Raw genomic sequence first — 18,041 nt, forward strand, 5'->3', positions numbered from 1 at the left:
AAATTGCATTTAAAAGACATAGAAGATTGGATTCTTTGGTCTATCTACTATTCTCCGACTTTTGCAAAGTATTTCGTGAACATATAATACTTATATTCCAAATGTTTTAAATACTATATTATTTATAATTTTATTTAAACACAATATAATAAATTCATACATTCGTGCATTCCTTCCTCCATACACACACACACACACACATATACATTATGTACATATTTTAAATTATTAATTAATTATTTATATAAATGTTTTTTATTATTAAAATATTTATTAAAAAAAAATAATTTATGGTTATTTAATTATAAGGTTTATGTGTTAATGTGATTTTTTGTGAGTTTGAAATATTAATTATTAATTATAATGTATAATTTCGTTTTCATAATGGTTTGTAGTTTATAATAATAATTATTATATACTTATCAATATAAGTTATTTTTAAAAGTACTACATAATCATTTTGTATTTATAATATAATTTTATTACATACCGTATGTCATATCACAAGTGTTTTGAATAACCCGCCATTTAAACTATAGTTAGTTCATTTCACTCAAGAGGGTACATGATCTTTAATCGACATTATAAAGCTCTTATCTATATGATCTTGCTAGTGATTTGTTTAGCCTTAACAAAGATTCAGAAAATGTATCGTTCATGACTATCAATAAATGAAAGAAACATTACGAACTGATTTTTCTTCAAGTTAGAGAACGTTCGCGCTGCAAAGTGTTCTAATGGACGTACTGTGATAAAACCGTCTTCGTTAAGTGATCATAAATCGTAATAATTATTCTAAGTGTTAATTTATCGGTTTTGTTGTTTCGATTTATTAATGACATTTGAATTTTAATATACAATCAAGAATAATGGGTGTTGGCCTCAAACCATTAGAGTTTACGGATTGCTTAACCGATAGCCCTTATTTTCGAGAAAATCTTCATTATCATGAGCGTGAATTGGACAAGACCAGCCAACAAATTAAACGGCTCATCAAGGTGGTCAAAGATCTTTTAGAAGCTGCCAAGAGTAAGTCTATTTGTTCCAAGATTGATAAGGTTTTCTATGCTCATGTAACAGCTGCTCTTATCTTACTCTGTTTTACTTTCGTATTTTCCAATGACACATTTTACTTATAAAATTACAATATTGATCAATCTTATAATCAACTATATTAATTATCACTAAACTCTTTTTCAAGATTTAATTTATTTTTATTAATTAATTCATTACGTATATTATATCTTCATGTTTTACTATTGTGCAACTTGTACTAAATACTTATTTTTATGTCATAGCATATTATATTATGGAATCTATTAACCATTTTAGATTTATCCAAAGCGCAAAGAGCATTTTCCAAAATATTGCAGAATTTTAGTTTTGAATGTATTGGAGAAACTCAAACTGAAGACGAAACTCACATATCACAAAGCCTTAAGGAATTTGGTAAACTTATTGCATCAATAGAGGATGAGAGGGATCGCATGGTATGCAATGTTTTTAGTATATAAGTATGTTTTATACTCATTAGATAAATTTATATTCTTGGATCAAAATAATTAAAATATTTATTATAGTTTTATTAATTCATTATAATTCAATTTTATAATGTTTGATATAAGAAATGAATAACTGCAATATGATTGGTATAAGTTTACCATAAAAGTTACAATATAATTTCTTTTTAAATTAACTAAAATATTTTAAATAATAAACTTTTTTTGTTTTCTCTACAAAATATATATAAAAAGATATAATAAGTGTCATTATAAAAAACCTTTGTTTTTATAGAAGGAGCACATCCTGGTTATTTAATGGTATATCTTTTGAGTCATATTTTCAATCAAAATGTTTTCTATATTTTGCATATTAAATTATATTTATTTTTTCAAGTGTTTCTTAAAAGCAAACAATTTAGTGTATCATAATGTACATATTCTTTGTCATGTTTCTGAATGCACATATAAATAGTTCTTATTTTTTTAATTACAAGAGAGCTTTCAGCATTTATAATAATATCCTCTTCAAGGAGCAAGTGAACACTTCATATAGTATATTGCATGTAACTGTTACACATATATAACATATCTTTATAAAATATTTTAAGCATTTAATGCATATAAAAACAAAGACTAAGTATTCTTAGTATTATTAACATATCAATAACATTTTTTAACAAGTTATGTGTTTAATAATCTTTAATAATTAAGTAAGTTGCATATTTAAATATTTGTTATGAAAAATAAGTCTTCTTTCCAAATAGTGAAATAACAGAATGCTGTTATGCTTTTATTATAGCTTGTATGTATGTGTGAATAGAGGACACATACATACATTTGCAATCATTTCAAAACAGGAATGTCTTAGTAATTTTTTTTATAGTTCAATAATTTTGTATCTAATTTTCTATTTTAGTATTGACATAGTACAAGATTTTATGATGTTTAGAATAAATAATTAGGATTGGATCATTACATCTCATCTATATTTTGAATATAAAGGCACAATATTGTTCACTTCAGTATTTAGTGCTAAAGTAGTTATGATAAGCTTATTCAAGTAATGTGTATTAGTAAATCACATTTTCTTTTAATACTATAAATAAATATTTCTTGATACATAAATGTGTGACTAATAAAATAATTAAATTGTGTTTTTATATTTAATTCATATTACATAAATTTTTGTATTATTTAGTGATTTTTACATACACGCATTAATAGAACCATTATTGAAAAAAAATTGTAGTAATATAAATCAGTTTTCTAATATATTTCATTTATGTATCAAAAAAGCAACTATAAAAATTTATAAGAAATTAAAAATGCGTTTTGAATGAAATGTTAATAAGGATTAGAGATATTAGAATCAATAGATCATTTAATATTCTTAAACATTATTTAATAATCATAAATTTTAAATATAGTATGATCTTATTACATGAAAATGTTGTTGTTATTACTATTATTATTTTAATAAAACACATAAAAAATGTTTATTATTTCAATTCAAAATAGATTTCTACATTACTTATTATTTATATAATTTTATTACATATTTTTTATAATATTGTGTTTTTGTAATAAACATTGACTCACAATATAATTATCATTTTTTATTGTTTGTTATGCATATATGCACATATAATCCTTAAAAGTTGTATAATTTTATTTTCATATATATTTATTTTAATACAAGATAACATCATTGCTTATTGTGATTCAATGAATTTAAATTTATACTTTTACAAAAATTTTACTTTATTCAGTAATTTTTGTTTTTAGCTTGATCGTGCTCCTGATCAAATTATACTTCCTTTGGAAAACTTTAGAAAAGAACATATAGGAGGTGTCAAGGTAATATAGAAATTTTAATTTGTTTTAAGAAATAATATATAACTGAAATATATTAATAGGAAGGAAGGAAAAAATTTGAGAAACAGACTATAAAATTCTGTCAAAGTCAAGAACGCTACTTGAATTTATCTACGAAAAAACAAGACAATGTTCTTCAAGAAGTATGAATATTTACATATTTTGAAAGTAAATCATTTATAGTGTCTGATCTATTAAGATATACTATTTTTAGGCTGATGCAACATTGGAAATGGCCGAGAGACATTTTTGTCAAGCTAGTTTAGAATATGTGTTCTTACTTCAAGAAGTACAAGAACGTAAAAAATTTGAATTTGTGGAAACTGTAAGTTTTTTCTTTTTATAAGTTTTTCGTTAAGTTATTGAACTATAAATTAGAGATAATTAAACATTTTGTTATAAATTTTTTTTTTCAGTTACTAGGTTTTATGTTTGGTTGGTTAACTTTCTATCATCAAGGACATGAAGTTGCAGAAGATTTTAAACCTTATATGACCGAATTACAGCTAAAAATACAGAAGGTTGGTTTTCTTTTTACTTCGTATTTCATTGCTTAAAAATATATGAAAAAGCATTAGAAGCACGATTCTAAAACTGATTACTTACATTAGCACTATTCAAACAACAGAGTTGCTTTGTGCATTGTAACATTGATTTATATAAATCTATAAAGTACATTGTATATTGTTGTTTCACATTCGATTTCTTATATATTTTTATAATTTATTTATAATAAATAATAATTCAATAATTTTTATAAATAAAAAAAATTAAAAAAATTGTGTCATTTTATTCTAATATACATTACTCTGTTCAGTTTATCATTATAGAATGTGATACAACATATTCCAAATATTTTAAGAAGATTATTTGGGATATATATTATTGGGTATTTTTAAATGTCTTGTGCACTTTGAAGTATTTTAATATTAGTAATTCTTTTATAATATGATTTAGTTGTTAATGTTCAACTACTTGTAGATATACTTAAATGTAACTTCTTACTAAATTTTTGTGTGGTGCAAATATTATTAGGATAACAGCATGGCAAATAGCTTACTAATTTTCAATTTTATGTGTGTGTGTGTGTTTTACAAGACTAGAGAAAATTTCCTTGCTACCCGGGATAAAACAGAATCACTTATGAATAAAATGAAGGATATGAAAAAGGTATGTGACATATTTTACTTATTTTAATTATTTATTTTTATTATATTTTTATTTACAATTTATAAGAAGAAATGATGTATATCAAAACAATATAAAATTATTAATTCTAGAAATGATTGACTGTAAGTTTCATTCACATATTGTATTATTAAAAAAAATCATTTATTGCGTAATACTAATAACAACTAATAATAAAATTATGATAATGAAAATATTAGTAATATTTTCATTTTGTAGTCTGCTGTAGAAAGTGGGGTCAATAAACTTTACACACGTGAAGGTTATTTATTTCTAATGGAAAAAAGTAAGTATATTGATTTTTATATATTTAATAAATGTAACAATCTTTATTAATATTTGAACGTATTAATATAATCATAAATTTTTATAGAAGCATTTGGCACAACATGGACAAAACAGTATTGCACATATCAAAAAGACAAAAAGGAATTTACAATGATACCTTATAATCAACTTACAGGAAAATTTGTAAGTTAATTTTCAATTAATTGTTATGAATGTTACTATAAATTTACTATCAAGAAAAAAGAATCAATAGCATTGTTTTAACTTAATAGAGTAGCAAAGAGGTTTTCACCCTGGCATCTTGTGTACGTCGTATGTCAGATACAATTGAAAAAAGATTTTGTTTTGATATTACCACTGTTGATAAGTGAGTTCAATTCATAATAATTTGTAATGCAAATATTTGTATATTAGTTTTATAATTTTTTAATATTTTTTAGAGGTAACATAGTGTACACATTTCAAGCACTTTCTGAAGAAGATAGAAAATTATGGCTTGATGCCATGGATGGTAAAGAACCAGTAAGTGATTATTATTTAATTTCTAATTATATTTTAAATTACGAATAATCGTTGTGCACAAACGATCATATATCGATATATCAATTGAACACAATTGGTATATGATTTCAGAATTATCCTATAGTAGGTGCATCAACTAAATCTGAAGAAACTGTTTTGGATGAAACAGGTTTTATATTCGTATCAAAATGCATTACAACACTTGAAGATAGAGGTGAAGATATATACGATTTAATTATTTTATTTTAAAAATTCATCAAGAAATAATTTTAATACATTATATTACTCTACAGGCCTTGAAGAACAGGGTCTATATAGAGTTGTTGGTGTTGCTTCCAAAGTAAATAAACTTTTAGCAATGGGGTTAGATAGGAGGAAATTAGAAAAACTTAATCTTGATGATCGCTTTGAATGGGAAAGTAAAACTATTACTAGTGCACTCAAAACATATTTGAGGACACTGTCTGAACCACTAATGACTTTCCGATATTATAATAGTTTCATTTCAGCTGCGAGTGCGTATAGGTATTCTCTATAATATTATTTTATTTCAATCTTCAAATTAAGAATACTATCATTTTTATATTAAATTTTTATAAGTTAAAATAAATTTTTTTCATATTATATTTTTCATTTTTATTATTCTTTTTAACAGAACAAGAAATCAAAGAAGCACGTATTAATGATGTTCATAATCTTGTTTATCGGCTTCCGAAAGCAAACTTCAATATGCTAGTTCTTCTTATTAAACATTTGTACAGGTATAGTATATAATCACAGATTTGATTCTATCTAATCAAAATGAAACAAATTGTGCAGTTAAGTAAAATTTATTCAATTGTATGATATTTGCAGTGTGGCGAAAAAAAGTGATAAAAATTTAATGACTATTGGTAATTTAGCTGTATGTTTTGGTCCATCTTTGTTGCGACCAGAAGAAGAAACAGTAGCTTCTATAATGGATATTAAATTTTATAATATCGTAGTTGAAATTTTAATTGAAAATTGTGAGAGAATAATTGCTGGTCCACCACAAGATACTGTACGCTCAGTACAAAATACTGCTGCCTCTAGATCGCAACGCGTTAATGTAGAAGATGGATCAACATCTTCTGGTAATGGTACTCCTTTTCTAAGGTATCCAGTACATAGTAATGTATCTTCACCACATGGACATGTAAGTTGTATATTAATTGATCTTAAATGTGGATTTATATGGATTATACAATATATTGTCTGAAATTAAATTAATTTGCACAGCTTGGTATGAGATCATATTATGATAGCTCACTAGCAGTTGTTGCTAAAGCATCTTCTATAGACGAACGAAAAAATGGGGACTATGAAGAAACAGATCATGCGAGTCACAGAATGCCAACATATTTAGATAGTCGAAGTGGACGTGTTAAATTAACTAATACAAATCTTATGTATCATTCCGCAGATAAAGGTTATTTTAATCCTTTTTAAACGTTTATCTGCGTGATTTATAATTTAATAATCGTAAATAATTGTATAAATTCAGTATTAACCAGTGGCAATACAAGTAGCTCGAGTGAATCAATTGCTTCGGATCCACATTCATTTTCATCTGATTTACCAGTAAAACAAAAACGTGGTTCCATAATGTCTGTACATTATCCATCAAGTTATGCTCAACGAAGTAATGCATCAGTATCTGTGTAAGATTTTTCTTACTAAACTGCTAAACATTTAAATTCGTTACCTAAATGTATTTTTAGTATGCACATAATTTTATTTTTAGGGTTAATACATCACCTAGTAGTGGACGTTCAAGCCCTGGACAAGTACCTGGTATTTGGTAAATATGAAATTCTTATTAAACATCTTTATCATAATGTTCTGTATGTACTTCTATTAGATATCAATATTGTATTGTTTAAAAATACATTTTTTCTTATAGGAGAGTCCGCACTTTATATGCATGTGTGGCTGAAAGCGATGGAGAATTGTCATTTGAACCAAATCAAATTATTACAAATGGTATACAAAATTTAGTAATAATTGCACATAAAAAGACTGCCTTATGAGTATATTGTTATAATTTTCAATTACAGTAAAGGCCTCTTTGGAACCAGGATGGTTGGAAGGTACATTAAATGGTAAAACAGGATTGGTCCCAAAGAATTATGTTGAACAATTGCCTTGAATTTGGAAAAACCAAAGAGTGCCTATATTGTTTTTACATTCCATAATTCGTAGGGTATGTTTAGTACTATTGCCTACTAAAGCATATGTTCGCGAAAACAGGAATGCTATACAATGACACTTGTGAAATACAATGTTTTCTATTTAAATTCCTTTGGGTACAATTTACATAGTCAATTACACACGCGTGCGCACGCGTACACATTTACATCACACATACAAACATCTTTTATTTATTAGGAGCCTTTTTGCTCAAAGACGTCTATAGTGTATATAATCACTTGTAGAAAAATTTATATATATCTACATATATAGTGCTAATATATTATATGATATTTAAATATATTTGTACTAAAAGATATTAATCCAATATACAGCTTTTAGGAGATCTCATAGGCAATAACATTGTTTATAGTGCGGTAATCTCCACGCATAAGTGCACACACGTGTACACACATATGATATCAAAATGTGATAAAATAAATAAATACCAAATATAATCAGAATTTTTAATAAAATTTTAATAATATAAAGACTACATCAATTTATAATTAAATATCTCAAAAAAATGAATATATTTATAATTTACAATAACAATTTTATTAATGTTGTAATATTAATATTATAATGAATTTTAAAAATTGAATAATTTAAATTATAAATTAATATGATAATAAAAGATTGTCAAATATAACAATGTAAGCAATGTATTTAAAATATCATTTTATGATAAACAAAATTATACATTATTGCAAATTAAAATTTCATTTTGAAATATTTTAAAATATTTTATAAGATATTTGTTATTAACAAAATTTTCTAAATTCTTTTTATTTTTAATATTTAAGAAATTTTTATTCTTTTACTCTATATGAAATTTAATTTAAAAGAATTAACTATTAAATTAATTAATATACTATTAAATTAATTTATTATCTATATATCTACAAGTGAATATCATGTGATTTTAAAAAGTTATTATATAAAAACAGTTGATGCATTTTATAAAATTGTTTTATAAAAAAGAGATACTTTGTATATTTTAGTTTAATTATTGTCCTATGATAATATAATAACGAGAATATTAATGTGCATAGATGATACAATTTATTAATAATTATATTCTTAGTAAGAAAATATATTTTTGTTAGAAATGATATTGTTTGATTTTTTAATTTGAAAAGTTATGAAATAGTTTAAAAAGGAAGTTCAAATTTTGAACTATATACTTGCAAGATCTGTACAAACTTAATTTTTACATAAATTATTATTTAAATTTGCTAAATAAATTTCCATTTCTGAACATCCTGCTTTCAAAGCATTCTTTTCTACACTATTCCATATAGAACTCATAAACAAAGTATAACACAGTATTGCTGTTAATAAGATACGTCCTATATTAACCCCAATAGTTACATCGAGAGATGAAAGAAAACAATCCAATCCCATAGACCACACAAGTGGTATAATTAATATACAGCTTAACAACAAATACCAAAATCGCTGTCGACGAATATTTTTCAATGATGTTTCACATATATTTATAGCTTCCTTTATTAAATCTTTAACATCTGTATTTATAGTTTCAGATTCACCTGTAATAAAAAAAATGTAAGTATTTTTATTCATTTTTATATCATTTTTCATGTGATTATATTTATTAACTCACCAGGGCTAAATTTAAAAGTTGCCATCACAGCTTCGTGATCAGAGTAACTAAAGTCTTTGTATGGTACTCGTTTTGGGAAAGGATGTTGGAAATTTGTTATCTCTATCTACAAATGTAATATTATTAACATAATTATTTTGTATTGGTAAACTAATGATAATAAATTAACACACCTTAACATTCTTTGAACCTTGATATAAAATATGATCTATACGTTTCCCCTCAGAAAAATTTCTTGCAAGTTTTGAATTAGTATAACTATTATTGGCACACTCAATGGTCCCTAAATTATTTGAACTACTTGAGCAAGCATCTGCTAAACCAGCAACACCACAAATTATTTTATAAGCTAAGTCTTTAGGTTCTGTATTAAGATCACCTCCCAATATTACAGAGTCAACACCACCAGAAGTCATTTTAATAAATTGGGCAGTATCAAAAGCTTGTAGAATCCTATGTGCTATGTATTCATCACTGTGACTATTGTATTCTGCATGTAACTGAAATATTTAATACTTATTGTTATATCCAAAACAGATCTCAATTATAAATCTTAATAATCAAATTTACGTGTGTAATATAAACATTAATGTTCATATTGTGAATTTGAAGTCTACAGAGGCCAACACCTTTTCCACCAAACCAATCTCCATGATGTATTTTATGTACATATCCATTTAAAGACCATTTATGAAACATCACATCCTTAACAGGAAATTTAGATAAAATACAAATTCCTGACCCAAGGACACCACTACACAATGCATTTAATAAAATTAACATTATTAATAGTAGAAACAAGTTTACTATTATACTAATATATTTTAACTTAAACTTATATTCTCATAATACTTTATTCTCACAATTAATAATTAAAATGATAATGAATGAGATATTCACCTGTAGAAATAATGCGAATAAGGTAACTGTTCCTGTGTCTTAACTTTTATCATTTTGAAATCTTCAACTGACCATACTTCTTGCAGACAAATGATATCATAATTTTCAGTAGCAAATTTTTCTGCAATTGCTATCATACGAGCATTCCTATTTTGTGAAACATATGGTATCCCCCTAAAATATATATTATATATACATTTGTTAATTACAATTATATATCCTAAATATATGAAAATGTTTATAAAAAAATATAATTGTTATAAAAATAATTTTAAACTAGATTCAATTAAACAAAAGTAATCTCATATTTATATCACTTACCAACAATTTAAAGTTAAAATATTTATCAACACCTCGTCTGCCATCTTATAAACTATTCGTTTAAACAGATTAATATGTATTTTTTTTAACAATCAGATATGATATGTTATTGAACTAAAATTTCAAAAATACCATGGGAATGTTTTAAACAAATTCAAATTTTTTATTGTTTTCTTTATCACAGATTCAAATAGTGCCTTCATGGTTACACATTTTGCTCTTTGTTTCTAGCGTTTGTGATTGAGTACTGAGTACATTACACTCTAACTCTACCACGTTTTATATATTTCTAAGCAATGATTCTCAACTTTCTTTCATAAACATCAAATTTTTAATTTATTTAAAAGTGTTTCTTTATAATTCGCATAAATAAATATAATATATCATATATACAGTTATTACCAAATATTTAATGTAGTGGAATGTGCATTAATTACATTTTATGAAAGTTTTTACAATATACGTATCACACGCCAAAGAAATTGATACAATAAGAATCACTGTAATCATATTTTATCTTTGTGGTTAAAAATATAATTTTTAAATGATTTGTCTTTTACATTAATTTAAATCTTTTAACTAATCGTAAGTACAATTAACAAAAGTAACTATGAATTAGAATTGATAAAGAAATGAGAGAATTTTAACATTGGTAAATTATAATATTAATGAATTATAAAACAAAGTTTTTGGAGTATATATATATATATATATATATTTTTTTTTTTTTTCGAAAAGTATTATTCTCATGGAAATTAATAGTTATATTAAGTACTAAATACGTGTTAAGTAGAACCAACCAATTTTTCTTAACACAGATTTTCATTTTAAGAACGTCAATTATTATATATAAGTACAGTATTGTTGACAAGATAATCATCTTATGTTTTCTAGGGTGAGGGTGGAGTATTAAACGTACATAATTGTCTTTATGGTACAATTAGAAATTATTATACTAAAATGTATTGAATAAATTATAAAAGAATCAAGAATTATTTTGCTTTGTTATAAAAAAAAGTTCGAAATTTTAATACACTTGTCTCTAGAACCTTAACCTCTATAGAGGTAAGTATTATAAATATGATGATTATTTTGATTAATATCTACGTGAAATTTTAATTTTCTTAATTATTAATTTATCTACATAGACCTTCGTTTAAAATTCATTTTATAAATATTTTTTAAATAATCAATTAATTTTATGTTTTATGTTTTTAATAAGATTTAATTTTTATTAATACTTAATACTTTTATTTAGGTTTATTCTTAAGTTCTAATGGCTACTGACAAAGTAACTTTGGGCGATGCCTTATCAAATGTTGATGTACTTGATGAATTTACGTTACCTGATGAACAGCCTTGCATTGAGGCACAACCATGTTCTGTAGTATATCAAGCCAATTTTGATACTAATTTTGAAGATAGAAATGGCTTTGTTACTGGAATTGCCAAATACATTGAAGAAGCTACTGTTCATGCAAGTTTGGTAATTATCAAATTGTATTTATAAATTGTATGTTATGATATCTAATTATATATATATGATGTGAGATAATATTATTTTTCATGCTCATGGAATTGCTGCATGTTTAATCTATTACCTTTAATTTAAAGAATGAATTACTGGAAGAAGGTTTAAAGCATGCTGTAATGCTATATACTTGGAGATGTTGTTCCCGTGCAATACCTCAACCAAAATCTAATGAACAGCCTAACAGAGTAGAAATTTATGAAAAAACAGTAGAGGTATTGGCACCAGAAGTAAATAAGTTATTAAATTTTATGTATTTTCAGGTATGTATTTAATAACTTGATTTTATGATGTATACTGATAAAATTTAATTCATTACATAATAAATAAATGGTTTTTAGAGAAAAGCAATTGAAAGATTCTCTGGGGAAGTAAAACGTTTGTGTCATCATGAAAAAAGGAAAGATTTTGTTTCTGAAGCATATTTACTTACTTTAGGAAAATTTATCAACATGTTTGCAGTTTTGGACGAACTTAAAAATATGAAATCCAGTGTAAAAAATGACTATTCTACATACAGAAGGTAACTATTGTTTTTTGAATTTGTTATATCATAAAACTTTTAGAAAATAATCATATTATTATTTCAGAGCTGCTCAGTTTCTTAAAGTAATGTCTGATTCTCAAACATTACAAGAATCTCAAAATTTATCAATGTTTTTAGCTACACAAAATAAAATTCGTGATACAGTAAAAGAAAATTTAGAAAAAATTCCAGGATATGAAGAATTACTTGCAGATGTTGTTAATATATGTGTTCATATGTTTGAGACTAAAATGTATTTGACTCCAAATGAAAAACATATGCTAGTAAAAGTGATGGGATTTGGTTTATTTTTAATGGATAGTGAACTTTGTAATATCAATAAGTTAGATCAGAAAAAGAAATTAAAATTGGACAGAATTGATAGAATATTTAAGAACTTGGAAGTAGTACCATTGTTTGGTGATATGCAAATTGCACCTTTTAATTATATTAAACGTTCTAAACATTTTGATGCATCAAAATGGCCATTATCCTCTTCATCAAATAATATAAGTCCACAAGCAGATCTTATGGTGCATCTTCCACAAATTAGAGAAGACCATGTTAAATATATTAGTGAATTAGCAAGGTGAAAATTAAAATGTCTGTAAAATTAAGAAAAAATACTATTTTTAAATTTATAAAAATATATTTTTTTTTTATAATATAGATACAGTAATGAAGTAACTACAACATATAAAGAATGTGGCAGTGATGCAGAAAATCGAGAAACTGCAGAATTAGCTTTACGTGGATTACAATTACTTTCTCAATGGACAAGTGTTGTAACAGAACTTTATAGCTGGAAGCTTTTACATCCTACCGATCATCATATGAATAAAGAATGTCCACAAGAAGCTGAAGAATATGAGAGGGTGATATTTATTTTCTATTATATTATTTATTTTCTACTAGTTACACAATGTACAACACATCCTCTTTTTATCAGGCAACGCGTTATAATTATACAGATGAAGAGAAATTTGCGTTGATAGAAGTAATTGCAATGATCAAAGGATTACAAGTATTAATGGCACGTATGGAAACAGTTTTTATTGACGCAATACGTAGAAACATATATGCTGAATTACAAGATTTTGTTCAACTTGCATTGCGAGAACCATTACGTAAAGCAATTAAAAATAAAAAAGATCTTATTAGAAGGTTCGTATGTTTTTTTTTTATGTAACTGTAATATAGCTTTCTTTTTTATATAAATATAGTTTTGTATAATTATCTAATAATATATAAATTGTTTATTATACTCTTTAGTATCATTGTGTCTGTAAGAGAAACTTGTGCAGATTGGCATTTTGGAGTAGAGCCATTAGGGGATCCTGCACTAAAAGGAAAAAAGGATCCTGATAATGGGTTTGGTATTAAAGTACCGCGTCGAAATGTTGGTAAGATTAAAAAATGAATATAATTAAGTATTAAATAAATATAAATAAGTTTTTTTTGTATAGCACATTGTTATAGTTTGTCAAAAAATTTCTTAGGACCTTCTTCAACACAGCTCTATATGGTTCGTACTATGTTAGAGTCATTAATTGCGGATAAAAGTGGTGGAAAACGTACTCTGAGGAAAGATATTGATGGCCAGTATCTTGTGCAAATTGATCAATTTCATAAAACTAGTTTTTATTGGAGTTACCTCTTAAATTTTAGTGGTTAGTATAATTAAATTAGGCATGTTTACGTTTTGTATTAAGGATATATTAATTATATTATTTTATTTTAGAATCATTGCAAGATTGTTGTGATTTATCTCAATTATGGTACAGAGAATTTTACCTAGAAATGACTATGGGTCGGAAGATACAGGTAATTAAAAACATTTTCAGAATATATTTCTGTTCCAAACTTCAAAAATATAAATAATTTATTAAAAAATGATAGCTTATATTATTTCTTCACTTTCAATAAACAGTGATGAATATTTTGTATTAATATATACAAAGAAAAATATCAAATAGTGTTTTGTGTGCTTGATTTCATGACTAGAAATGCCAAGTTCGTCACCAGCATAATGAAGAATGCAGCGATTTGATCACCATGGAGAAACGTATTCAGGTATTCTGTTAAACCTGAGTGATTGTAGTAATTGTTATTTATTGCAATGATCACCATTAATATGGTTTATTGATTTCATTATTATTGCATTATTTTTTATATCATAGAATGTTTATATTGTTATTATAGAATGTTATATATTATAACATTACGCAATTTTATTATTAGTAGTTATAAGTTTATAAATTTATTATTTATACAAATAGCATGCATTTAGTAATGAAATCAATGTATGCCTGTTAAAGGATAGTGCAATTCTACAGTAAAAGTTAAAGGGTAGTGCAATTCTCACTAAAAGTATATAATATATATATTATATAAATATATTAAATATATATTATTTGATATATTAAAATCTATAATTAATAATATGCAAATTATTTTATATTCTAAATCCTGTTTCAGTTTCCTATTGAAATGTCTATGCCATGGATTTTGACTGATCACATATTACGAAGCAAGGAGCCATCAATGATGGAGTAAGTAAAAAAAAAATATATATATATATATCCAAGATTTAAAAAATATTTTATAATACAATATTTTGTTTCAGATATGTTTTATATCCGCTTGATTTATACAATGATAGTGCATTATATGCTTTGACAATATTTCGAAAACAGTTCCTTTATGATGAAGTAGAAGCTGAAGTAAATTTATGTTTTGATCAATTTGTTTATAAACTTAGTGAACAAATTTTTGCTCACTATAAACAACTTGCTGCAAGTATTTTGTTAGATAAAAGATTTCGAGTGGAATGTGTTGCGTTAGGAGCGTATTTACTTCCATATCCTCGTGCTAACAGATACGAAACTTTATTAAAACAAAGGCATGTTCAGTTACTTGGAAGAAGTATTGATTTAAACAAATTGATTACACAACGTATTAACGCAGATATGCAAAAGTCTTTAGATTTAGCAATTAGTAAATTTGAATCTGGCGATATTACGGGAGTCGTGGTAAGTTGAATTATTAGATTTAATGTGTTATACTTATAATATTTAATTCATATTCAATATGTAACTTAACATTTCGTGTATTAAAGGAATTGGAAGGACTTTTACAAGTGAATCGTCTTACTCATAAACTTTTAAGTAAATGGCTTGCATTAGATGAATATGATGCTATGTTTCGCGAAGCAAATCATAATGTTTTAGCTCCATATGGAAGAATTACTCTTCATGTATTTTGGGAACTGAATTATGATTTTTTGCCGAATTACTGTTATAATGCAGCAACGAATAGGTATAACTTTAATAATTTCTATATTTCTCTAATTAAAAATAATGATAGATGCATATAAAATTTATAGTTATTTATATTGAAATTATATATTTATAGTTATTTATAATGAAATATATTTACAATAGGTTTGTAAAATGTCGTGGGCTTCAATTTGTACAAGCAGTACACAGAGATAAACCCCCACAAATGTCGCATCATTATCTTTGGGGAAGTAAACAATTAAATTTAGCATATAGTACACAGTATGGGCAGTATTCAGGATTTGTTGGACCACAACATTTTCGTACAATGTGTAAATTGCTTGGATATCAAGGCATTGCAGTGGTAATGGAAGAACTTTTAAAAATTGTGAAATCTCTAATTCAAGGAAGTTTACATCAATTTACTAAGACACTAATGGAAGCGATGCCAAAAGTTTGTAAACTTCCAAGATATGATTATGGATCTCCAGGAGTTTTGGGATATTATCATGCTCAATTAAATGATATTGTACAATATCCAGATGCTAAAACTGAACTTTTTCATAATTTTCGCGAATTTGGTAATACAATTCTATTTTGTCTTTTAATGGAACAAGCTTTATCACAAGAAGAGGTTTGTGATTTGTTACATGCAGCGCCATTTCAAAATATATTACCTAGACCATATTGTAAAGGTAATATTTTCAAATTATATATATAAAAACATTATTTTAAAATATTATAATAATTTTTTTTAAGAATATTATAATACCTTCAATTTTAGAGGGTGAGAAACCAGAAACTAAGCAGAAACGACTTGAAGCCAAATATGCAGCTTTACAAATCGTTCCCAATGTAGATAATTTAGGTACAGCTAAAGTAAGTAATAAAATGAATTAATTAAACGTACAAACAATTAAAATACATAAAATACTTAATTGTATTGTAAAATTACAATTATTTTAATCGTATAGCAAGCAATGATTGCCAGAGAAGGAGATTTATTAACACGAGAACGGCTCTGTTGTGGTTTATCTATATTTGAGGTAGTGCTCAGTAGATTACGTAGTTTTTTAGATGATCCTATTTGGGTTGGTCCTCCTCCTGTAAATGGAGTAATGAATGTTGACGAATGTACAGAATTTCATAGATTATGGAGTGCATTACAGTTTGTATACTGCATTCCTGTTGGAGAAACAGAATTTACTGTTGAGTAAGTAATATGTATATAATTTTACTATTAGTTATAATACAAAGTTTCCCATTAAATATTATTTTCGTTACAGAGAGTTATTTGGTGAAGGTTTACATTGGGCTGGATGTGCTATGATTGTATTACTTGGTCAACAAAGAAGATTCGAAGCTCTTGATTTTTGCTATCACATTTTGAGAGTACAACGTGTTGATGGTAAAGATGAAAACGTTAAAGGGATCGTAAGTATTTATATATAAATTGTAGTATAGTTTTTTTTTACACATATATACTTAATCGTTATTTATATTAAATAGCATTTGAAAAGAATGGTGGATAGGATTAGAAGATTCCAGGTGCTAAATTCACAAATTTTTGCTGTATTAAATAAATATTTGAAGAGCGGAGATAGTGATGCAACAAGCGTCGAGCATGTTCGATGCTTTCCACCTCCAATTCATCCCTCACTTGCTCATGCACAACAGCAACATTATCATACACCGGAATATTTGCGTCAAATGAATCATCAGTGAAGTAATGTAGGTATTATAAACAAGAATATTTATAATTCAGTATAATGAAGGCTGAATCTCATTTTTTAAATAACTTATAATAAAATTTTGGAGCATTTATCTAAAAATTTTTAATTAATATATTATGTTCTGATTGAAATTATTTAATCTTTTTTTGTTTTTCTAAAGAAAAATATAAGTTCTGATATATAATTTATAATAATAGATATTTTTGCTAATATTTAATATGTTTAATCATTAAGAATATTCATATTTCATCTTATTTTTTATGTAAAATAAAATTTTTATTAGTAATTTTTGAAATGTATACAAAAGTATTTAATATCTGCAAGATATTTAATTTATATTCAATTTTAGATTTTTGAATCAAGAATTATTTAGTGTCAGTATTATTTATCATAATGTGACAAAAAATGTGCATTTTTGCATTATAATACATTTTATATATTTATATTAAACAAATTTCTTTTTTAAAAGTAAATGTAAATTATAACAAGTGTCTGAAATATTTGTAATTAACATTGAATATGTTATGAATATTTCTCAT

The 18,041-nt window shown here is 25.2% G+C and overlaps 3 protein-coding genes across 6 annotated transcripts; 2 read left to right on the forward strand and 1 right to left on the reverse strand.

Moving 5' to 3' along the window:
* Positions 1–525: 525 nt before the first annotated feature.
* LOC122532242 (rho GTPase-activating protein 26) lies at positions 526–8,047 on the forward strand. Of its 3 annotated transcripts, none has more exons than XM_043660840.1 (20): positions 528–1,029; positions 1,333–1,490; positions 3,288–3,359; positions 3,419–3,520; positions 3,592–3,702; positions 3,794–3,898; positions 4,476–4,547; positions 4,785–4,851; positions 4,939–5,036; positions 5,126–5,220; positions 5,294–5,375; positions 5,487–5,589; positions 5,669–5,890; positions 6,031–6,136; positions 6,231–6,552; positions 6,636–6,825; positions 6,901–7,057; positions 7,141–7,197; positions 7,300–7,379; positions 7,454–8,047. In XM_043660840.1, the coding sequence occupies exons 1-20, from the start codon at positions 870–872 to the stop codon at positions 7,543–7,545; spliced, it is 2,451 nt and encodes an 816-aa protein (XP_043516775.1). In that variant the 5' UTR covers positions 528–869; the 3' UTR covers positions 7,546–8,047. The 3 variants fall into 3 exon arrangements, with proteins under 3 accessions (XP_043516776.1, XP_043516775.1, XP_043516777.1); XM_043660842.1 differs by lacking the exon at positions 528–1,029 and adding an exon at positions 1,795–1,820 and having other exon boundaries at positions 1,381–1,490; XM_043660841.1 differs by lacking the exon at positions 4,476–4,547 and having other exon boundaries at positions 526–1,029.
* Positions 8,048–8,574: 527 nt separating this feature from the next.
* LOC122532244 (putative neutral sphingomyelinase) lies at positions 8,575–10,698 on the reverse strand. Its single transcript, XM_043660845.1, has 6 exons — positions 10,435–10,698; positions 10,114–10,287; positions 9,784–9,967; positions 9,387–9,713; positions 9,214–9,319; positions 8,575–9,139 (listed from the first exon to the last, which is right to left on the reverse strand). Exons 1-6 carry the CDS (start codon positions 10,476–10,478, stop codon positions 8,793–8,795), a joined length of 1,182 nt encoding a protein of 393 aa, XP_043516780.1. The 5' UTR covers positions 10,479–10,698; the 3' UTR covers positions 8,575–8,792.
* Positions 10,699–10,919: 221 nt separating this feature from the next.
* Positions 10,920–17,607, forward strand: LOC122532243 (cytoplasmic FMR1-interacting protein). Of its 2 annotated transcripts, XM_043660843.1 has the most exons (20): positions 10,920–11,019; positions 11,329–11,499; positions 11,693–11,920; positions 12,049–12,228; positions 12,307–12,488; positions 12,556–13,080; positions 13,162–13,366; positions 13,441–13,655; positions 13,764–13,894; positions 13,991–14,161; positions 14,233–14,315; positions 14,496–14,564; positions 14,970–15,043; positions 15,118–15,523; positions 15,610–15,809; positions 15,935–16,464; positions 16,554–16,648; positions 16,744–16,982; positions 17,056–17,203; positions 17,279–17,607. In XM_043660843.1, exons 3-20 carry the CDS (start codon positions 11,711–11,713, stop codon positions 17,492–17,494), a joined length of 3,879 nt encoding a protein of 1,292 aa, XP_043516778.1. In that variant the 5' UTR covers positions 10,920–11,019; positions 11,329–11,499; positions 11,693–11,710; the 3' UTR covers positions 17,495–17,607. The 2 variants fall into 2 exon arrangements, with proteins under 2 accessions (XP_043516778.1, XP_043516779.1); XM_043660844.1 differs by lacking the exons at positions 10,920–11,019; positions 14,496–14,564 and having other exon boundaries at positions 11,178–11,499.
* Positions 17,608–18,041: the final 434 nt, after the last annotated feature.

Source organism: Frieseomelitta varia, unplaced genomic scaffold (assembly GCF_011392965.1).
Source record: "Frieseomelitta varia isolate USP_RPSP 00005682 unplaced genomic scaffold, Fvar_1.2 scaffold_443, whole genome shotgun sequence".
Taxonomy (NCBI): domain Eukaryota; kingdom Metazoa; phylum Arthropoda; class Insecta; order Hymenoptera; family Apidae; genus Frieseomelitta; species Frieseomelitta varia.